At 40.7% G+C, this 22,721-nt stretch overlaps 4 protein-coding genes across 5 annotated transcripts in view; all 4 read right to left on the reverse strand.

Annotated features, from left to right (window-relative positions):
- The window catches only part of LOC114156605 (cyclic GMP-AMP synthase), a 9,212-nt gene extending 5,669 nt beyond the window's left edge, over nucleotides 1-3,543 (reverse strand). Inside the window, exons 1-5 of one of the 2 annotated variants that reach the window (XM_028037136.1) lie at nucleotides 3,473-3,537; nucleotides 2,521-2,587; nucleotides 1,907-2,027; nucleotides 1,343-1,575; nucleotides 777-999 (exon numbers count right to left, since the gene is read on the reverse strand). In XM_028037136.1, the coding sequence (XP_027892937.1) occupies nucleotides 777-999; nucleotides 1,343-1,575; nucleotides 1,907-1,982 (532 nt within the window). In that variant the 5' untranslated portion in view covers nucleotides 1,983-2,027; nucleotides 2,521-2,587; nucleotides 3,473-3,537. Of the gene's footprint in view, nucleotides 1-776; nucleotides 1,000-1,342; nucleotides 1,576-1,906; nucleotides 2,028-2,520; nucleotides 2,588-3,472 lie in introns of both variants that reach the window. The other variant, XM_028037137.1, reaches the window with a different exon arrangement.
- rpl11 (ribosomal protein L11) overlaps nucleotides 1-8,215 on the reverse strand; it is an 18,656-nt gene extending 10,441 nt beyond the window's left edge. Inside the window, exon 1 of the mRNA XM_028037141.1 lies at nucleotides 8,211-8,215. The gene's annotated coding sequence lies outside the window, so the exon portion shown is untranslated. The remainder of the gene's footprint in view (nucleotides 1-8,210) is intronic.
- Nucleotides 4,325-11,137, reverse strand: eef1a1l2 (eukaryotic translation elongation factor 1 alpha 1, like 2). The gene is made up of 8 exons (XM_028037138.1): nucleotides 11,022-11,137; nucleotides 9,631-9,786; nucleotides 8,305-8,484; nucleotides 7,036-7,332; nucleotides 6,812-6,962; nucleotides 6,067-6,323; nucleotides 5,460-5,694; nucleotides 4,325-4,670 (listed from the first exon to the last, which is right to left on the reverse strand). Exons 2-8 carry the CDS (start codon nucleotides 9,772-9,774, stop codon nucleotides 4,546-4,548), a joined length of 1,389 nt encoding a protein of 462 aa, XP_027892939.1. The 5' UTR covers nucleotides 9,775-9,786; nucleotides 11,022-11,137; the 3' UTR covers nucleotides 4,325-4,545.
- A 130-nt stretch (nucleotides 11,138-11,267) lies between these two features.
- On the reverse strand, nucleotides 11,268-15,074 carry LOC114156607 (elongation factor 1-alpha). Its single transcript, XM_028037139.1, has 8 exons — nucleotides 14,921-15,074; nucleotides 13,994-14,148; nucleotides 13,086-13,265; nucleotides 12,714-13,010; nucleotides 12,469-12,619; nucleotides 12,128-12,384; nucleotides 11,816-12,050; nucleotides 11,268-11,718 (listed from the first exon to the last, which is right to left on the reverse strand). The coding sequence occupies exons 2-8, from the start codon at nucleotides 14,135-14,137 to the stop codon at nucleotides 11,597-11,599; spliced, it is 1,386 nt and encodes a 461-aa protein (XP_027892940.1). The 5' UTR covers nucleotides 14,138-14,148; nucleotides 14,921-15,074; the 3' UTR covers nucleotides 11,268-11,596.
- Between the last annotated feature and the right edge of the window lie 7,647 nt (nucleotides 15,075-22,721).

Genomic DNA, 22,721 nt, shown 5'->3' on the forward strand with positions numbered 1-22,721 from the left:
TTCTGACAGTAGTAAAACCTGGTTGTTGATCATGTGACTCGTTTGATGTGAAAAAGGTGTTAACATTGCAGTTCTCCGAAATAAATCTATTTTAATACAGCTGAAAAAACACCACATGCCAAAAACCTTTTATAGAAAAAATTTGTTTGTTTTTTTTTCAAAATTGCTGTGTTTCCTTTAAGCAAATTTATTTTCGTACTTTCAATTTGTGCAATTTTATGGATAATAGAAACACAGCTACTGGCACCGACAGTCAGTTTGGAGAACTGATAGAATTAAAATAATAACCTATATAAATACTAATCATTATATTTAGGGAGGCCTCCCTGAAGAGAGCGGTCAACATGAATGTTTTGATTAAAGGAGCGGTTGCAGCCAGTTTCAGCAGATAATCGCTTCCTGTGTTCCAAAAGATTGTGTGAAGCTGTATAACTTGTTTTCATTTAATCGTACATGAACGTGTTCCAGAAGATATGCGGAGCAACTCTGATTCATTTGTGTGATTCAGGGCTCGGCAGGATGAATTCAGAGCGGGTTGAGATTGTAACCGAGTACGTTTCTGTCCGTTCTCCTCGCAAATATTTAACTCTTTTGTCTTTCCTCTTTGTGTTATTAATGGTATTTTAGGATGTTTAAACCTGACAAGAACCCAAGCAGGAGGAGAACATGCAAACTCCCTGCAGAAAGACCCCAAACAGAAACAAAAATCTGACACGAGTGAACCCAGATGCTCAGACTTCAGCATCAGAGCGGTAGAGTAGGGGAGAACCACAGACCTCTGTAGGTCTTCAGGAACTTGCGGACGAGCCGGAACATCTCCGTCAGGATTTTACTGGATGACAGAGTGAGCCTGTCGTCCAGCAGGAAGTCCTTGATGGGGTTGCGCGTGGGCCGGGTCAGGTCGATGCGGTAGAACAGGCCGGCGTCCAGCGTGGTGGTGTTGAAGCGAGAGGGAACCAGAAGCTTCAGCATCATGTCGAACTCATCAGGTGTGTCGATCTGAAGGAGAAAAAGAGTCCAACTCTGACCGGATTTACTTTCCAAACCAGACAACATTCAGACGATTTTATTCCTCCTATCAGTTATTCTGAAAAAAATACAAAATCCTACCAAGTGTTTTAGTATCTTAGTCCAAAAACAAAACTAATTTATAAATAACACTACAGCAAGACGTAGGAGTTTGTTTTTAGTCAATAATTCATTAATGTTGTTGGAAAATTCTTAGTTCATTGGCAGATTATTTCACTCATAACAATAAGTTTTTTCGCTTGTTGTAAGTTCCAGTCAGTGGAACCGGAGCGCTTTCAAACTACAGGTTCTGGTCCGTTTCCCCTGACCTCACCTTGACCTTCTCGAAGTAGCTTCCTGTGGTGAGGAAGTTGGCCGACTGGAACAGCGGCTGGTCGCTGCTGTTCTTCAGGAACCTCAGCAGGTTCTCCCTGAAGTCGTTGACCACCTCGGCGGCCCAGGAGCGGTCCTTCTGCCGGATCTTCAGCTCCTTGGCCCGCAGCCTGATCCGTTGGGCCAGATCGGGAGGGATGGGAACCGGTTCCTTCACCGACAGGGAGCTTTCCACTGCAGGGCAGCGGTGGTGAGTACGGCGCCAAATTAGGGACATTGCAGGTAGAAAAAAGGAGTAAATTACTGCCAAAAATCTCTGAATTTTCTAAAAAAAAAAAAAAAAAAACCAAGGAAATTTCTGGGTTTGAAAAGTCAACGTTTTTTTTCTAGAAAAACTTTGGCATTTGAAATTCAGAAAATTTCTATTTTTATGGAAAAATTCTGAGATAAATCTAAAAATGTTCTAGTTTTTTGGCTGAAGTTTACTCCTCCTTCCTTTGGTTTCTGTCTACAACAGTCCAGTCGGAAAACGATTCCTCAAACCTGGACTGATCATCGCTTTTACCTGAGTCTTGCTGCTGAACTCTTGACCTTCGTCTCACAGGAGAGACGACCTCAGGCTGATTGACCTCCGTGTCCATCCTTCAGTCGTCTCAGACTTAAAGTGAAAATTCAGAGAGAAAAATCTGCAGAGGAAGCAGAAAACGGCCGGCAGCAGTGAGATGGCGAGCAGCAGCGTTCTGGATCAGCCGCAGCTGATGGTTGTTTTTTAGGCAGACTTATGAAAACACCGTTGCAGTAACCAAACTAAAGATAAACGATCCAGCCTTCGCTGTGACATTAGTCCTTTAATCCCATCACGTTATAAATGGCTGACTTTGTAACTGTCTTTATGTGTCTTTGAAGGTTCAAACCCAGATTTCAGCTGATCTTTGGTTTCCAGCTGCAATCTGTGTGTTGACTCTAGATCTATAACTCTAGATCATCCCGCTTCAGCTCCCAAGATAATAACTTCAGTTTAGTTTCTGTTCAGCTGGAAAATCGTTTGCGTAGTTTTGAGAGCTAATCTGATTTCTGAGCTAAAGAGATCATTTAGATATTGGACATACAGTAGAGACCCCAGGACCGAACCTTGGGGTACCCCACATGTGACTTCTGTTCACTTCAATGAAAAGTTACCTGTTGACACAAAGAGATCCCAGTTCTTCAGGTCAGATTTCAACTCGTGATAAAATACATCCTAAACCTCCAGATGAAAAACAGATTTCATCGACTGTAATTCGTTTTGTAATCTATCTTTTATTTTTTATTTTGTTTATAAACTATGTATGTGTGTGAATGAGAGAAGTGAGTGAAAGAGCTGCAGTTTGGTTCCTCTAGCCAAAGGTGGTTTATTCATTGAAGACTGCGGTTACCATGGAAACCAGAATGAAAGACCTCAAATCATCATAAAGCCTGTCTGAATAATAATAACAATAATAATAATAATAATAATAATAATAATAATAAAGTATTGAACTTTGATTCAAATGTTCTACTTTATTCAGGAACTACTGGATGACTAACCCCAGGTCCTTAAAGCTTAATGTTGTTTGTAATTGAACTACAGATGAACTCCGGCAGTAAAATGCGTTTGCAGGAAGGATGAGACAAAATGAGACGTTCAGCTCTTCAATCCCGGAACATTCCCTAAATTCAAACATTCCCTGAGCTGGGAGAAGGAAGTGGCAAAAGTTTTCCTGAAATACTTTATTAATTTATGTACTTTCAGAGTTGGATGTAGAAATGTATGAAAACAATATTGTGGCGATGAACAAAACGGATTGTGTTGTTGTTCTTTAGTCCGGATCACATGCTGGGATGTTTTATGACTTTCCTTGTAAAGCATGTTGTTTAAATGACCTGCTTTTTAAATAAAGTCAATCTCAACACGAAAATTATATCTAGATGATTAACTAAACAGCTAAACTACAGAACACACAGCTATCCCAGTTGAACTTTATTAACCAGTTAAAACCAGTCGAACCATCGGCTGATTTAATTAAAAACCATTAAAATCATTATAAACCCCAAAAATATTAGTTTTGGATTCAACAGAATTAATGAATGAAAATACGGCAGCATCACTCACCTGGGTCGGGTCCTGCTGTGAAAATGTCGTGTCCCTGAACCGGACCTGGAACCGAGCCGCGTCACGTGACCAAAGCGCTGATTAGGTTTCACTTTCATCTACCTGGAAGCGTCATAATTGAAACCACAAACTGTAACTATAGTGTACGGAAACACTGGAATGCCAAAAATAAAAAAATGTGAAAAAAAAATATGGCATCACTTTACTGCAATATCATTGCAATAAAGATTCTTGTGAACAAGTTTAGCCTCCAACTTTTTCCATTCACATTTATTTTAACATCCATGTAGGCAGGCTTTTCTTTCACTCTAAACAATGCCTAATAATTGTTTAGTGATTAGTTTACAAACTAAAGATTTAGCTTTTAGCTAAATATATGCCCTAAAACAAACTAAATATTTAGCTCTAAACTAGTTAGCCAAAACTAAATATTTAAGTGTAAACTAAATATAAAACTACATATTTAAATACAAAATATAATCTTATATTTAAACTAAATATTTAAATCTTTAGCTTACAAATTACCATAATTAGCTCCAAAATAGTTAGCTAAAATTTAATATTTAAACATTTAGTTTTATATTTAAATATGTTATATATTTAAATATATATTCCAAATAGTACAGTAAATATTTAATTTGCAAATTAAATATTTAACTCTGAACTAAAGGTAGTTAGAAAGCTAAGTATTTAGCTTAAAAATAAATATTTAACTCCACATTAAATAGTTATCTTGCAAGCTATATTTCAGTTTGTATACTAAGTTTTAGTTTTAAACCAAAGTTACGTTTGCTAGCTAAATATTTAGTTTGTAAACAGATTTAAGAGAAAAGGCACATAAAACAGGAGAAGTGTGTTTGATTCTGTGATATTTTTATTGTTTTGGCTTCATCTTAGTTAAACCAGAGCTTCCAGTTGAAGGCGGAGAAGCCTCCTTTCCTGCGGAAACTTTTGCGATGAGCTTTAATCAGCATAATCCAGTCCTTGAGTAGAGATCTGTGCCTCAGAGAAGAAGACGGCTGGTGAGGATGAGGAGGAGCCGCGGCTTTCTGCTGGATGTCCTGCATGAAGATTCATTTCTTCTTGTCGGCCTTCTGCGCAGACTTGGTGACCTTTCCGCCGGACGGAGCCTTCTTCTCCACCGACTTGATGACGCCCACGGCCACCGTCTGCCTCATGTCGCGGACGGCGAAGCGACCTGAGATCGAAAGAAAACGTCACCAGTGATTGATGCCGAACTATCAATTCTCAAGTCCAGGGATCAATACTTTCAATATCCGGTCATCTGAGATAATGTATCTTAACAAAAGCAGGTTACAAAGTAACAAAATTATTTGGTCTATTTTTTAGTGTAAATATCTTAGTACACTTGAAATAAGACCAAACTAACTTTTGAGATATAGATGTAGGAGGTTGTGTGTCTCTGTGTGTCCCTGCGACGGACGGACGGACGGATATAATTATTTAACATTGATAAAAAAAAGTACTAGCTAAACTGGCAGATTATTTCACTTGTTAAAAATGTCTTGTTATAATTAAATTATCTGCCAGTGGAACTGGTACTTAGTATCAGCCAATATTTGTGATTTTTTTATAATATCGGTATCGGAGCAATAAATAAAACTGGGCCGATCCGAAACACCGACATTTATTTTTACCTTGTCTTCGGCTGTTTCTGCTGTTTTTTACTACAAACGTGTTGAAACACTGGTGATATTTATATAGTGTTGGTAAATATTGGCTACATAACAGAAATATTAACATAGCATATCAATATTGGCCCAGATTTTCATATCAGTGCATTGCAGTGACATCTTGGGTTCTTTATGAAGCCAAAATTTTACGTACTCCACTTGTTTTTAGATTTAGCAGCATCAGATCAGTGTCGCCGATTCCACCAGAATTGTTTTAACATCAATAAAGTTACGTCACCAGTTTGTGTCTGGAAACTTAAACAAAGCGACCCCCAGTGGAGGGGCTGACTCACCCAGTGGGGGGTACTGGGAGAAGCTCTCGACACACATGGGTTTCCCAGGCACCATGGTGATGATGGCGGCGTCGCCGGACTTCAGGGCCTTGGGGTTGTCCTCCAGCTTCTTGCCGGAGCGCCGGTCGATCTTCTCCTTGAGCTCGCTGAACTTGCAGGCGATGTGAGCGGTGTGGCAGTCCAGAACCGGGGCGTAACCCTGGGCGATCTGGCCCGGGTGGTTCAGGATGATCACCTGCAAGAGGAGCGACTCTTCAATTAAAGAAACAAGCACCGCCCTCTTAAACGAGGGAATCAGTCAGTGTCAGAGTTGGGTAGTAACCAGATACATTTACTTAAGTTTTTATCCACTGTGAGCTTGTTTGAGTCAAAGATTCACCTGCAGTTTTATATTGTTGCTGTTATTTTATAATTATGTTATTTACAAAATTTATTTTCATTTTTGTTTCTAAATATTAAATGATTGATAATTTGATCAGTAACCAAATATTTTTTTACTATTACTTGAGTGCAAGTAATAGTAAACAACTTAGCAGATTGGCTGCATCTGATCCAGATAAAAAGTTCTGGTTCTGCTTTGTGTCAGTAAACGGGTTCTGAGGCTCACCTGAGCGGTGAAGTTCTCCGCAGCCTGAGGCGGGTCGTTCTTGCTGTCTCCAGCCACGTTGCCACGGCGGATCTCCTTGACGGAGACGTTCTTCACGTTGAAGCCGACGTTGTCGCCGGGCAGAGCTTCGGGCAGAGACTCGTGGTGCATCTCCACAGACTTCACCTCAGTGGTCAGGTTGGGGGGAGCGAAGGTGACGACCATGCCGGGCTTCAGGATGCCGGTCTCAACACGACCCACGGGGACGGTTCCGATACCTGAGAGACAGAGACAGGAAAGTCACTGGGTGTGAGTTGTGTGCTTCAGGTTAGAAAACCCTCAAAAATCTACAAAAATGGCTGGAAATATTATTTTATCTTGACATTATGTGCTGCTTTTTATGTTTATTTTACTCTAAACTCGGCTTAGAATAAGTATGGAATAGGGTGTGAATACTTTCTGACATGCATATACACTAAAAAGTTAGTTGCACTAACCATAAAGTTATAAACATTAGTTTCCCTACTGCTGAGGCATTATACCAACATGGTATTTAGCTGAAGCTAATGCTAAAGTTCTAGATCTACTACATTTAATTGACAAAACATTATAACACAGTACATTGCCTTCAATGGTGTCAAATTTGTTATTGTTTAAATTAATCTAGGGGAAGCTAAGTTCGCTAAATATTCTCAAAGTTAACGAAAGTGCTAAACAGAAACATTGGCTGCGTTATTAGCGCTTTAGCTGTATCACTTCTACTCACCGCCGATCTTGTAGACGTCCTGCAGCGGCAGACGGAGGGGCTTGTCGGTGGGACGGGAAGGTGGCATGATGGAGTCCAGGGCCTCCAGCAGGGTCACACCTGTAGCTCCGCCCTCTTTACGCTCGATCTTCCAACCTTTGAACCAGCTCATCTTCAAGTAGAAAAACGTATTTAGTTCACATGATCGCGATGAGAATTAGTTTGATTTCGACTCTGCGTCTCACCTTGTCGCTGGCCTCCAGCATGTTGTCTCCATGCCAACCAGAGATGGGGACGAAGGCGACGGTGGCCGGGTTGTAGCCGATCTTCTTGATGTAGGCGCTCACTTCCTTGGTGATCTCCTCGAATCTCTTCTGGCTGTAAGGGGGCTCGGTGGAGTCCATCTTGTTGACGCCGACGATGAGCTGCTTCACGCCCAGAGTGTAGGCCAGCAGGGCGTGCTCACGGGTCTGACCGTTCTTGGAGATACCAGCCTCAAACTCACCGACACCAGCAGCAACGATCAGGACGGCGCAGTCAGCCTGGAAAGTTACTTCAGGTTTCAATATTCCAAACACATGAAGCCACAGACATAATAAAGAATAAACTCCGCATGGACTGCTTTTGCCAGTTGATGCTGACGTGCCTTGGGGCGGCCATCTTGGAGTAGACTCAGTGTTATCTGTTTGGCGGCTCAACGAATCACAACTCACTGAATACTAAACTGATTTTCACGTCCTTTGTTGGTGCAAACCTCATTCACACAGCTATCATGGCTACATGAATTGGATTAGCACATGATTCAGCATATTTAGATATCCTTAGTGGGGTTAACGATGACAGAATAGAAAAACAAGTAGAATATTCTAATTTGAAGCATGATAATTAATTTTCAAAAACCATGCATCCTCTCATATATTTATGTGTTTATAGAGTAATATTTACCTGTATATACTAACATACAATAATACAAATGTATTATTCAGAAGCATATGAGCCATCAGAGGCGTCTTACTTTTAAAGTGAAATCATGAAGTTTTTTCCTCCTGTGTAAAATTGCTGGTGAATGTTATTATCGTAATATTTCTTTTATTTCTGCAGTAGATTTTTTGTGTCAGATGATCTAAATCAATATTATAGGATAACTAAAATTACTTTTTAAGATTTACAAAATCCCATTGAACCCCGGCATTACACCACATATTATAGCTAGTGTTAGTTAGCATTTAGCTGGTGGGCATAAATACAGTACAGTAATATTCTATTCACAAAATATAAACAACAATGTGTTTGTTTTATTTGTGAAAAGTCATTCCCCAGGCCCTGGCGCCAGTAGTCCATTGATTTAAACTGAAATGTCCAGCAGTGCTGCAGCATCTTCTGCTGTTTTGGTTTAACCACACAGGCAGGACGGCCTCACCAAGATGGCGGCCGTACTTCCTGCGCCTGGGCTGCCAATGCGGGGTCTACTCTTCAGAATGTCTCAGCATGAAGCTAGCGCGGTGGGTTCTTACCTGGGAGGTACCAGTGATCATGTTCTTGATGAAGTCCCTGTGTCCAGGAGCATCAATGATGGTCACGTAGTACTTGCCGGTCTCAAACTTCCACAGAGCGATGTCGATGGTGATGCCACGCTCACGCTCGGCCTTCAGCTTGTCCAACACCCAGGCGTACTTGAAGGAGCCTTTTCCCATCTGAGAACAGATCATCACTTTAATGCAGCGTTTCTCAAACTTCAACCCATTTAGATGATACTGTAGGTGGTGCTGGGTTGTAAATCACACGTTTTGAGTTATTTACAGATTCTAAAAGTTTGGATTCTTAGTTTTCCAATAACATCAAACACCTGGAAATCAAAAAACTAAGCAGTTATTTACTACAAGTGCTGTGTACATTAACATTTTTGGGCTCTTAATAACTTAGAAGTGTAATAAAAGAAAAATTAACTTGAGTTGCTTTGGCAGAAAGAAAAATCCTCTTCTGCACCATAAAATATCAAAATGATCCACCCATTTCTATCAACTGTATTTATCTAACAATCTAACACTTCATATTACTTAAGTAAAAAGTACTTTGTAGTAAAAATACTCCAAAAAGTAATTAGTTTTGGAATAAAACCTAATGTAAGTAAAAGGTCAGTATTTACCCCTAAAAACTTTAAGTCTTATTTTGGAGTTTAATGCGTTAAGTCTTGGGTGCATTTTCATGACGGGTTATTGTAGATAGACAAATAAAGGAGTACTTGCAAAACGAGAACATTTCTCAGTCTGAAAAGTCAAATATTTCCTGAAAAAACTCAGAAGTTTTGAGATTAATCTCAGAAAATTTCTACAAAAAACTGAAACATAAAAGTGTGAAAAGTTGAAAATTTGCTAGAAATAACTTGGTGTTTTTTAAATTAATCTCAGAAAAATTGGAAATTTCAGTTTTAAAAGTCAAAATTTTTCAACTCTTGAAAAAGAAATCTGCTTTTGAAACTGAAATTTCCATGGTTTTTCTAAAGACATTCAATGTGTTTATTCTAGCAAATTTCTGACTTTTGGAGCTCAGAAATGTTATTAATTCTTCTAGAAAAATAGTTTTTAGTGGAACTTTACTGCTCCTTTTTCTTTTCTTACCCACAATGGCCCTAATACGCCATCACATATTTTATTTGTAAGTGAACAAAATGTATTTTCCTAATATTAAACGTTTTTATTTATGAGCATTTATCGATTTTATATTTAGCCCATCTTAGTGGCAGTACACATTTCAAACACTAGATGGCAGCCTCCACCACAGAACGTTGCTGCTCCACAGTGATTAGAATCCGAACAGAACCGAGGGCTGCTGGAACCGACCTCGGCCGCCTCCTTCTCGAACTTCTCGATGGTTCTCTTGTCGATCCCGCCGCATTTGTAGATCAGGTGTCCGGTGGTGGTGGACTTGCCGGAGTCGACGTGGCCGATGACCACGATGTTGATGTGGATCTTTTCCTTCCCCATTTTACTCACCGGCTGCAAATAAACGAGGAGCAGCTTTAACATTTTTTCAGCCTTTTAAGTTCACATGTTCCATAAAACCTGCGACCTTTTAATAATTCATTTAAAATCAGCCTAATTCAATGTCACTCATTTTTCAAAGAGTTTTACAAACTTAAAAGGGTTTTACAGCTGAGCAACATGTATTACGTCATAGAGGATTTTTCTGTAATAAATATTAGCTTTATATGACTTTAAGACACAACTAAAGCAGGCCGTTTTAACATAAAATCGCCCTTACCACACTTAACTGAAATTGGTGTTTGATTAGACTTTCTCATTTTGATTGGACAAAATACCTGTTTCAAATATTTTATTCTGTCTAGAAGAAATTGCTGATTTACAATTAAGTTGTATTGAGGCTTCAATCCAAGATATCCAGTTTCTGAAACATGTCAGGTAAAGATCTAGAGAGCTTCAAATCTCATTTTATTCAGGCTAGTCATTTAAGAGATATCTTGACACCATAATGCAAGACATTTTTAGATATATAGATTAAACTCTTACAAGTTACACAGCAGTTTGTCAAAATTTAAATAGAACTAATTTTGAAAACCATTTTAGGTTTTATTTCAGATATCTTGAACATTGACTGGTCAGAATGACATTACTGAAAGTTTTCTGACTAGAAAAACAAAGATTTGTGTAACATTTTGCAATTTTAAGGGTTTTTTGACTCCATCTTTAGCTTGGTTTGATTTGCTCTATGCTTGACAGCCACTGAGAATTTAATCATTTTAGTAGTCAGAATGAAAATTATTTTATTGTTCAGGATAGTCAAACCAAGTCAAGTTATCTGAAAAGCATTTACCCAGTTGGAACCAATTTTATGGTAAAACGGCCTGCCATACCCAGCCAGTCCAGGGGGGAACGTGCTCGTTCCCGACACCGGAGTGACGCACCACGTGCTGCATTAGCGCCGGTCTCCAGCCTCCATGTTGCGCACAGAGAGCCCGCCGCCATGTTGTGTAATGTGAACGCGCGCGCCATTAGGCGTGTTCACGAGGTAGACATTTCTCTCCCCTTCAGTTCACATTAAAAATTGATCCAGAGGCTTTTCTATGCTGAGAGCTTTTAGTTTTCAGAATTAATCAAGTTTCCCCCCAAAACGCAGCTCCTCTAAGCCATGCTGTCAAAGTTGAGATTTAAACTCCTGCTGAACTTCCACCTCATTTTCACTCCATCATGCAATTCAAAACAGTTTCACCAACCTTAGTCCAGCAGCCAAAAGGTCCGAGTTAAAGAAGAGACAAAAAAGGACCGAACTGGAGCCGAGTTGAGTTTTTATACTGACATGGAGGGAGGGCTGCGCTGCTTCTTGGTTGGTTCCCTCACTCAAACCAAGAGGTGCCATTGGCTGAGAGATGACCGTCTCAGTGGATGGCATGGTCAGGAACAGCTGCACCCCTCTTCAGACCAACCATCCACCCCCAGCTAAAGGATGCCAGACACGCCAATTGCAATTTTTTCAGAAACATTTATTAGTTACCAGCAGCTTTCTTTCCAATTAATTTGTGGCATTTTTTTAAACATTGAGATACAGTTCTAAACCATTTCCAACTCAAACTGAACTGAGAAGAGGCACTGTCTTTTGACTTGGGTGACAATGCCAGAGTTCTTTTTTCCTGCGGAAACTTTTGCGATGGGTTTTAATCAGCATAAGCCAGTCCTTGAGTAGAGAGCTGTGCCTCGGAGAAGATGACCCAGGGTGGTACGAGGAGACAGGGGAGGGGATGGCCCGCAGCTGCCGGCACGCGTCTTGATGTTGGATGTCCTGCACGACCATTCATTTCTTCTTCTGGGCCTTCTCTGCAGCCTTGGTCGTCTTTCCGGAAACTTCCTTGGTGTCGACGGCCTTGATGACTCCGACAGCCACGGTCTGCCTCATGTCACGCACGGCAAAACGACCTGGAACACAGGGTAGGTGATGTTAGACAATACTGCAATATACTAATATTACATTAACTGTAGAACTGGTTTGAATGAGACAGAGGCAGGTTCCTACCAAGGGGAGGGTAGTTGGAGAAGGGCTCCACCACCATGGGCTTCTGGGGGATCAGCTTGACGATGGCGGCGTCACCAGACTTGACGAACTTGGGGTTGTCCTCAAGCTTCTTGCCGGAACGACGGTCGATCTTCTCAATCAGCTCCTTGAACTTGCAGGCAATGTGAGCGGTGTGGCAGTCCAGAACGGGGGCATAACCCTCGTTGATCTGACCTGGGTGGTTCAGGATGATGACCTGTGGACGAGTCCAGAGTTAGAAACCTACAACGCCAAAGCAGAGTCTTGTTTATTCATCAGGTGAGCTGCACCAACCTGAGCATTGAAGCTGTCGGCGGCCTTGGGTGGGTCGTTCTTGCTGTCTCCAGCGACGTATCCACGACGGATTTCCTTGACTGAGACGTTCTTGACGTTGAAGCCAACATTGTCACCGGGCACGGCTTCAGTTAGAGACTCGTGGTGCATCTCCACGGATTTCACTTCAGTGGTCAGGTTGGGGGGAGCGAAGGTGACGACCATGCCGGGCTTCAGGACACCGGTCTCAACACGACCGACTGGGACAGTTCCAATGCCTGGGGTGAAAAAAAGTATAGATCATCAAATGCACTGCAGTAAGTTCAAATTATGCAAAACAGACTTTGTTTAGGGTTTCTTACCGCCAATCTTGTAGACGTCCTGCAGGGGCAGACGAAGGGGCTTGTCTGTGGGACGGGAAGGTGGCAGGATGGCATCCAAGGCATCCAGGAGAGTGGTTCCGTTGGCATTGCCATCCTTGCGCTCAACCTTCCATCCTTTGAACCAGTTCATCTACAATCACAGAAAAAAAAAAAAAGAAAAGAGTTTGTTTTCTTCCTCAGTAACCCCCCAAAAAACTGATTCCCATTTGGTTCCGAGGTCTCACCTTGGTACTGGCCTCCAGCATGTTGTCTCCGTGCCATCCAGAGATGGGGACGAAGGCAACAGCGGCAGGGTTGTAGCCGATCTTCTTGATGTAGGTGCTCACTTCCTTTTGGATCTCCTCAAAACGGGCCTGGCTGTAAGGGGGCTCAGTGGAGTCCATCTTGTTGACACCAACGATGAGCTGCTTCACACCCAGGGTGAAGGCCAGCAGGGCGTGCTCACGGGTCTGACCGTTCTTGGAGATACCAGCCTCAAACTCACCAACACCAGCAGCAACGATCAGGACGGCGCAGTCAGCCTGGAGATTTAAGAGTCACTTTAGATTCAAACATTCCAAAATTAAACTAGTCAATCTAGTATTGTGGGTTCTTACCTGGGAGGTACCAGTGATCATGTTCTTGATGAAGTCCCTGTGTCCAGGAGCATCAATGATGGTCACGTAGTACTTGCCGGTCTCAAACTTCCACAGAGCGATGTCGATGGTGATACCACGCTCACGCTCGGCCTTCAGCTTGTCCAACACCCAGGCGTACTTGAAGGAGCCTTTTCCCATCTTACAAAAAAGAAAAGTTGGTTTAACTTCAATACATTTGTAAATGTTTGTCAAGGAAATTAAAATGCATTTAAAAGGATTTAAGAAAACTTATTTACAGGTAAATTACTAGACCCATTATGGTGTCAATAAGTTTAAGTATTACAAAACTATTTGAGCTGAATGGTAGTAGGCAACTTTTCTAAATTGATCTCCAGATAATCGTTCATTTGGTATAATGTTTGTAAATATTTATGCAAACATACATGTACATTTTACTGTTACTTCATTATTTTTAAGCTCTATTGGTACAGTATTAATTGATTCTGAACTATTTATACAAAACTAATTTTTAAACACTTGCTTACAAATTGATCATTTAAAGGTCATTCAGTTCATCTAACTGAAACTGTTTCAGTGTTTATGCATGTAGGTTTTAAAATAGGGTTCTGCACTTCTACAAAAATGTGCTTTTTTTGTTAAATTTAAACTGGAGCACTTTTGTATTTATAAATTCTAAGTTTCAAATTCATAAGATCCAGTTTCCGTTACATGGTCTGCGGCCTACTCTGGATAAAATGCACAGTCACCACTAGCCGTTGCCGCCGGCAGGCCCCACCCCGCGTGCGCGCACACAGCTACAGCTACACCCCTCGTGCCGGGCAGTTGGGCATGCCGACGCCGCCATCTTGGACGTGTCTAAAACCTCCTTAAAAGTTAGATTTAAGGGAAATAAAAGTTTCTCTCACCTCAGCGGCTTCCTTCTCGAACTTCTCGATGGTTCTCTTGTCGATTCCTCCGCATTTGTAGATCAGGTGGCCGGTGGAGGTGGACTTGCCGGAGTCGACATGGCCAATGACCACGATGTTGATGTGGGTCTTTTCCTTTCCCATTGTTTTAGTTTCTGTTTAAAATAAGCAAAAACCACATTAGCCATTTTAGCTTAAAGCGTTTAATAGGGAAGCTAACAGATAAATGAGCCAACATAGAGGCGTCGGTCGAAGCAAAACAGGCTTAAGCCGGTTTTAATCGGTCATTACTCAAGAGTATGTACTGTTATTAAAGTCTTTAAATCGGGTCAACATGAGAAATTTCGCGTTCCAAAACCGCATTTCTACATTACGTTGATATTTTTCTTTAGCCGACTGCTTTGCTAAAAGGCGGAGGCTGCTAGGCCGCAGCGGGCCCCAGGCCAGCCTGAGACACGTGTTACTGCCTGGGCCACGTCGGATAAAGTTACAAAGACCTCCAAATATCCAGAGTCCATCCTGGTCCAGAGTCCCACACCTGTTACTGGGAAACCCGACCAGTTGTTCCCAGGAGGAGAGGGACCAGATGCCAACAAAGCATCCTCGGATGTGGGGTTTTCCCTGCCTCCTTTGTTCATTTTCTCCACATACCCTCCATTTTCAGCGCATTTTCTAATCCTAAACTATTCAACTCCACGAAAACAAAAATTCTTCCTGTCATATTTAACCCGGTTAAACAACATTTTCCATACGTTTAACATCCAATTCTAAGTGGAAAAACTACACAGGTTACATAACAGTAAACGTAAAGCTCCGATATGCTAGGATTAGGAACAAACCGAGGAGGTTTCCTCATTAGCGGGTAAAACGCCGCTCGAGGCCTACGGCGTGATTTCTGGTAAATGAATGAATCAGAGCTGAACTCACCGGTGTTTCTGGGTTTTCACGGCCAAAGCTGCTGCCCCTTAGCCAGGTAACACAAAGAGGAAGTGTGGAGTCGGACTGGGAGGTTTTATACTGCATGGGAGGCGGCCTGGAGGTTTCGTCATCCTCCCTCCGCGCAAAACCCCGCAAATCACGCGCATTCCTGTAAAAAACGTCATGACGTCGGGCGGATGGAGACTAAAACACGCATGGTGGCGTTTCCTCAGCTGGCCCTGAGTTCACACACAAAACAACACATCCACTTTACTCCTGACACCTGAAGATGAAAGTGTGCAGTTAAAACATACCCACACTTTCAGTATAAACAGAATAAGCAATATTTTTAAATATCTACTTTACTGAAAAATATTTTTAAATACTTGCATTGAACAGTAACATTTCTAAAAAGTGGGTGTTTTTGGTCTATTACTAATAAATTAAATTAAATTAAATTAAATTAAATTAAATTAAATGCAAAACCCTGGAAATCAGCTGAATGATTAAATGTAAAATAAAAAAATACTCCCAGTCTTGTTAATAAAATAATTATTTCATATCCGTGCAAAGTTACACAACTGAGAATTTTTTATATAAAATTACAAGAGTTTAAATTCATGTTAACAGAGATATTTGTAACGCTCCAATATAAAGGTCAAAGTAATTTACTTTTGAGTGAAATGTTGACGACTATACAACACAAAATTATTACAGTTTTCAGCTTTTAAACTATTAAAATATAGAAATATGTGACTTGAAGTTTTCCTCCAGCTCAAAATATAACAAAAGTACCAACATTACAGCAAACAATGATCAAAATAACAATTAAAATACTTTATTGTGATTGGCAGCAGAACCAGGAAGACATTTTTTTGCCCAAACAGTTCCAAAACTGTAATCATTTTTTTTTTTAATGACTGTAATAACAACCCATATAACTATGTCAAATACTAATATGTCCATTTTGCTTGAAAATAGGACATGTTTTATACAAAGTTTATGTAAAGTTACACAAAGAGGAAAAATACATTTCTTTTTTAAAAAGCATAAAAGTATTGATTTGTGTTTTAGCTAAAGGGACAATATTTTATAAATTAAGTACAGAAAATATTTGTTTATTAAGTTTATTTTTAAAATGAATTTATTTGTTGTTGGGGGTTTTTTGTTCTGCTGGGACGCAGAACTATTGGGAATAATTATAATCATGAGTCAGGTATAAAGGCTGATTAAGTGCAACATTTAATATTTAACAGCTTTCAGACTGGTTTCCACCACACAACCCCCACTGGTATCACTGGGAGGAATGATTGAATCGTCAGATTAATTCAGAGGACAGAGATTTGCATTTAAACAGTCTGAGAGAAAACAGAGAGTAAAAAGTTTTATTGTTCTTCAGACGCTTTTGTAAGAGCCGGCAGACGCATATTCAAGGTCTTATTGAAGTGATTAAAAGTGATTCTGCAGGAGGAAAGTTGGACTGAAACCTGGACTGAACTGGTCAGCATGCAAACCAGTTTAACTCTGCTGCTGCTGCTTTCAGTCCATTGAAGGTCAAGTCCAGACAGGCTGAAGTCGGGTGCACCAAACCCGTCAGGCTGGAAGGCAGAAAGGAAACGTAAGGAGCGACACCTCTAATCAAGAGAACAAAACACTCCCGCCGCGTTGAGCAACAATCCTTTAAAATACGGGTGTAAAAATGCAGCCTGGCCTGATTCTAAGTGCAGTCAACAGGTTCTCCTGCTCCGTTCGCAGCAAACTAAAGTAAACCTCAGCAAAACAGTCCAGCACCCAGAGGGTCAGGAAGGAGTTCCAGGCGGTAGCAGGAGCATCCAACAGTCATTCAGAACAATCTTTGTTCCAACTCTACCAGGTTTTCAGGTTGAAATGTTGTTTCTTACCATTGTTAAACTTTGAAAACTTGAAATTCATCTAAAAATTTGAATCAGGAAATGTTTCAGATATTCAAACACGTTTTAACGTAAAATCAAAAAAGCCGTTTCAGTTACAGACGAAAGTCCTCTACATAAAAATGGAATCACCCGCCTCCTGTTAACCGAACACAATAAAAATATTCTTTATTGTCCCACAGGGAGGAAATTCAGGTGTAGCTGTAAAGTAAATTACCTTGAAAAATAATGAGATGTGGTTAAATATAAAAACAGGCTGAAAAATTACAAGCCATACATGTCATGGATCAGATACAGAGTTACATTCACCATCCAGCGCTGGGCGTCACTTAGCTCACCTGGTGGAGGTAACCAGGTGAGGCAAAGACTGTAGAGTTTAACCTTTATTCTTCTAAGCAAAATGTTCCCTCCCTAAAGGGGAGTCTAATCAGCTTCAGTCTGTTTATGTATGACTGGCGACAGTCACACATAAACATGGTTATGTCAGCTGCAGCTTGTGCATGTAAGTAGATAAAAGAGATAGAGGAAAACACAGAATCCATAACATTACTGTACAACACAGTAAGTGCAACATTTTGACGTAAAATTGGTGAAATTACTGTAAATAATGGAACCTTATCCAAATCAATGTTGTCAGGTTAGCTGTCAAAAATATCAAAATGTGTCCTCAGTTCACCGCTGGTCAAAACGTCGTTAAAGGGTTAATTAAGGAGTCATGTTGTGACAACTTCCTGAAGGCGGAGCTCCAGAAAAAGCGGGAGCTTCTTAAAGAGACAAATGCCCAATTTCAAGGCATCAAGTCAAATTTCTTTTATGTCGTATTTGATCATAGGCGGTCCTAGCCGTTAGATGGGATCTCATGCCTCCCCTCTTAATATGCTGCCCTGGGCGGTTGCCCATATTGCACATAGCAACTGAAGGTAACATTGATATTTGATTATGCTATAAATGTGTGCCTGGAAAACATATAATACTGCCCCTTTAAGGTTGAAAACATACATCATCAGAAATCTAAAGTTGTGTTCAAATTTTGGTAAATATACTCTAAAAGTAAATTTTTCCAAAAAGTTAGTAAAGGAAATGTCAGAAGTTCGTACCAAACTGTGACTGGCACCAATAAAAGCCTGTGGAGGCCCAGCAGGGTGGAGCAGGAATCCTGGAGGCTCAGGGTGGAAACTTGACCCGGTTTCCCAGCAGAACGGAGGAACGTTTTATCAGCTACCATGCAAAGGTCTCCCAACCTTTGCTCCCAGGATACACAGGATTCATACTCTGCTGTGCTGCATTCATGTTGAGTCACTGATCAGAGCTGAACAGGCGTGAGCAGCATTCTTTATCCAGAAATCATAACTGTAAATCAGTATCATAATTATAAATCAGTAAATCAGTAATTATGATGTTCAAATTGTAAAAAAAATAGTTACAACACAACTGACATTTAGGTGGATTTTACTCTTTTGAGCTTTAAACTGCCTGTAAATGTAGATTTAGTCTCATTTTAAGACATTATAAACTCACCAGTTTATTTATTCTGTCATGAACATAAGAAATGAAACAAAATCTATTTATTTTCTGTCAATAATTGGTGATAAATTGTTCTCTCAGGGTACTCTTCTTCTCCCCACAGCTCAAACCATCTCTAGAGAATAAATGGATGGATGTTGAGTATTTCCTGATTCCTGCCTGCCTGTCGTTTGTCTCCAGGTGAGGCGTGACACTGCTGTGATGGCGGCTTCCCATCATGCCACTGCAGCGGCGAAAACTCTGCTGCTGCTGCTGCTGCGAAGGAGGAGGAGGAGGAGGAGGAGGAGGCCGAGCGATCAGAGCAGAGACACGGAGGCGTTACGGTGTGAAAAGACGCAGCGGCACATCGGGGATGAGTCATGTTGGACGGTCGTCATGGTAACAGGGAGCTGAATTATCAGACTCATCCATTTTCAGTTCAGGCTGCCCAGCAAGGACACAAAATCCCACCAAGTGGTCCAGTTTCCAATGCAAATATCTCAGTGCACTTGAAATAAGACGAAACTAAATTAAAAGTAACATTTCAGCAAGTATAGCAGCAATAATTCCTTAATATTGATGAAAAAATACTAATACCACTTTCAGATTATTTCACTTATAAGAGGTTATTTTTCCCACACTATAAGTGAAATAATCTGCCAGTGGAATAATAACTTTTTCATCAATATAAATAAATAAATTAATTAATTAATTAATTAATTAAAATAAGCTGCTACATCTTTTTTTGTGTCTTTTTTTCAACTGCTAAGATCTTTGAACTAGAAGCTAGACCAAAATGTTTTGTAAAATGTTGTGTTTTTGCAGTTGTTTTTATTTTACCGTGGTGAAACAAATACACAAACTGCACCTCTACTGGATGCCACCTTCAATATTTGCTGAACATTTTCAACAAATACATAGTGAATCAACAAACCTTATAGTAAAGATTGTTTTGAAACGAAAATGTTTCATTTGTACTTGAGCTTAATCATCACTATCTGCAACAACTCTGACAATTTGAATTAGTATGAGCTACAATAATATTTAATTCCCCTTTGGGACCAGTAAAGTATTTTGAATTGAATTTTTAATTCAGATAAATGAAAGAAAATACAAAGCAAAGTTTTGCAGCATCAAACAAAACCAGTTAGGATGTTCTTGTAAACAGTAGTAGATATTTACCTGAGTGGAAACTGGTTCTGGTTTCTGCCAGCGTTCAGAGACGTCGGCGTCTTTCCTGTGCAGAGAGCTGCAGCGTCAGCAGCCTGCATGGTGACATGTGCAGAGCTGCAGGGGGCAGTCGGTGCAAATAATGCACATTAGCAACACACTGCAGGAGCCACTTCTCCTCTTCACCTCACATTTGACCTTTTACATGTCAAAGCCATGATCTGCATCATCCTGTAAACCAGAGGAGTGCCGCTGTAAAGCTCAACTGTTCTGAGTGTTAACCCCGGTTCTGGTCGGAATCACTTGGACTGAACTCTGGTTCAGTGTTTCTCTTCAGCTGGGAATGAAAATGTGTTGAAATGTTTCATCAAATAAAACACAAGTTTCCTAAACTCCAAATATTTCCACATTTTACTTGAAAACTTACAGCAAAAGATGATTATGGTGTTTCTTTTTTTCTCTACTTTCCTTTTAGCGCCTAATTCTTATTTTTACTAGTTAGTTATATTTGACTGGATGAAACGTTACAAAATTCAGAAAGAAAAAGGGGTTAAATGAGCTTCACAAGATCATCTCTAGTCAATAATCCATGGTCCATGATGCTGAGACAGCCCTTTAGATTTTCACTGAATTCCAGCAGTTCTTCATGTATCAGATCCCAGAAGGCTTATAATGAGTAAAAGCAAAATAAACACAAAACAGACAAACACAAAACAACCTGACAAACTTAGGAGTGAAAAAAACTATTTCAAGGACAGTTTGTTTTCTTGACTAACTTCTTGTTCAGGTATTTGTGATGATATTTATCTCAACGAAGCGTTCTCAGTCAGTCTGAAAAGGTTTGGAGTTGATTCATATCATGATTCTACATGTTAGATGATGTAAATTTTATTTTTTTTTTTAAATAATTGACAAGGAAATGTATTTTTATTTGTAGTTTTAAAGAGTTTTTGAAGACTTTTTTAAAGTTAAGCTTTTTAGTTTACCTGTAATTTTATTTAAAGTTAAATTTATGGATTACTTTAAAAACATTATTAGATTAAGTTAGAAGTACAAAGCAAAAATATCCCCAGTGACATCACAAAACTTAAATATTGAAATTACTGGAGTTAAATATAGGTCAGATTTTAAAGCAAGTTATTATTATTACTGTGCTCCAGTTACTACAGAAGAAGAGCAAAGATAAAAACACCTGAACAAATCACACGAGAACATTATAAAACGTGAAGATTAATCTCCAAAACTGGTGAGAATTATCACTACATTTGTGTGAATGTAGCAACATGCTCCACTGATTCTTTCTTCTAACGAAATAAGCACGGATAAAGTTCAATAAAAGCGTCTGTTAATAAATATTTAATTTTTAAAGCAAATTTAGGAGCCAAAATTGAAATATTTTCGTTCAAATTCCTCCTTAAAGCGTGCTAGGTACCGCTGTGTCGGTAGGACGGCATTTCATGTTGCACCGCTGTGTTCTCGTCAAACTGCTGACGTCATCAACATCCGGGTGACTCCGTGAGGCGACTGATGCAAGTTCTAGCGGTGAACTGAAACCGCCGAACACCTGGCGGTGACCCAGAGGTCAAAGGGCTTTTATTGACCCCACTGCGAGTCCAGGAACAAGTTATATTCATTTAACAATAAAAAATTATTAAAATGTACGTAAATGGCTTTAAAATTGGGTGTATTTAAAAGGAAATGTTGTAACTGGTAATAAAAAAATGAATCTAGATACGTTTCGCAAACTCAACCTTTTTTTGCCTTAAGTTTTAAATAATCTTTTATAAATGTCGTCTGTTGAAGCTGAAGAGTTTAAAGGTATTATGTGTTTTCTGGAGGAACTCAAATAAAATTAAAGCTGCAAGCAGCCTCGGGCGGCCCTCGCAGCAAGCGCCGCTCCGGCCTATTGGCCACCGCGGGGGTTCCGGCCACCGCAGAAGCTCTCGCTCGGTTTCCAGAGCCGCAGCCCGCTCCCCACCGCGGAAGCTCCGCCGCAGTTTCCAGCACCGCCGCCCGCCGGCCGCCGCAGAAGCTGTCGCGCATTTTCCCCGCCCGTCCACCGGGCCACACGCGTGAATGCGTTCGGCGGCGCTGCCCGACGACTGTCGAAAAATCTGGCGCAGATCGGTCGATGCGTCGAGGAGATACAACCCATGTATTAACTTAGGGGGCGCAGTGGAGCCAAATTACATTTCAAACCCGTTGGGCTCTTTAGAGGTTAACAAAGGTCATACATATCCAGTTTGGCGCCAATCGGATGATCTATGCGTGAATAAGAGCCAAACGTATGCATATGGCGAGGGACTGATATTCGCCATTTGGCCACGCCCACACGGTTCAGCCAGCAGCGAGCATTGACAGAGTTTATCATCCGAATCATCTTGATTAGGTCAAGAGAGCCATAAACAGAGCTTTCCAAGGAAAAAAACGGCACTTCCTGTTCTGAGGGGGCGGGGCTTAGATGACGTCATAATATGATGACATAGGGTCGTCAAAGATCCCACCAGGATCACTCGTGCAAAGTTTGGTGCAGAAGCTATCGACCGTTCACAGTAAAATACAAGACTTCCTGTTGTCAGGGGGCGTGGCCTACGTGATGTCATCATTTGACCATTGGATATTATTCTACACAAGAGGATGATCAATAACTCAAACTTTGGTGTCTCTGTGAGTTTTTGTGTTAGAATTACAAATTATTTAATTTTTTCCTCTTTAATTCAACATTGAACTGTCATTCCGTAGGGCAATGCTGCCCTCTGGTGTCGAATTACTGAAATAATTAAACTATTTCAGTGGCCAGCAGAGGGCAGCATTGCCCTACAAACGACGAACATGGACTGTTTATTATGTAATTACACAGAAGATCTCTCTAATTCATTCTGAGGGGGCGGGGCTTAGATGATGTCATAATATGATGACATAGCATTGTCAGGCATCACACCAGGATGAGTCAGGCCAAGTTTGGTGCAGCTCGGTCGAAACATGTGGAATCTAGAAGCAAACGTATGGCATCGGCGTTACAGGTCACTTCGCCACGCCGCCACAGCCAGCTGCTTCATCGCAGCCGGTCAGGGCTTCAATCCACAACACACCAACATGTCTTCTGTCTCTGGACACAGTTTCATGTCGATTAGGTCAAAGGGCTAAGATAGCGACCGTTCACAGTAAAACATGACACTTCCTGTTCTCAAGGGGCGTGGCCTAAGCGATGTCATAATTTCACCACA

Source organism: Xiphophorus couchianus, chromosome 13, assembly GCF_001444195.1.
Source record: "Xiphophorus couchianus chromosome 13, X_couchianus-1.0, whole genome shotgun sequence".
Classification (NCBI taxonomy): Eukaryota; Metazoa; Chordata; class Actinopteri; order Cyprinodontiformes; family Poeciliidae; genus Xiphophorus; species Xiphophorus couchianus.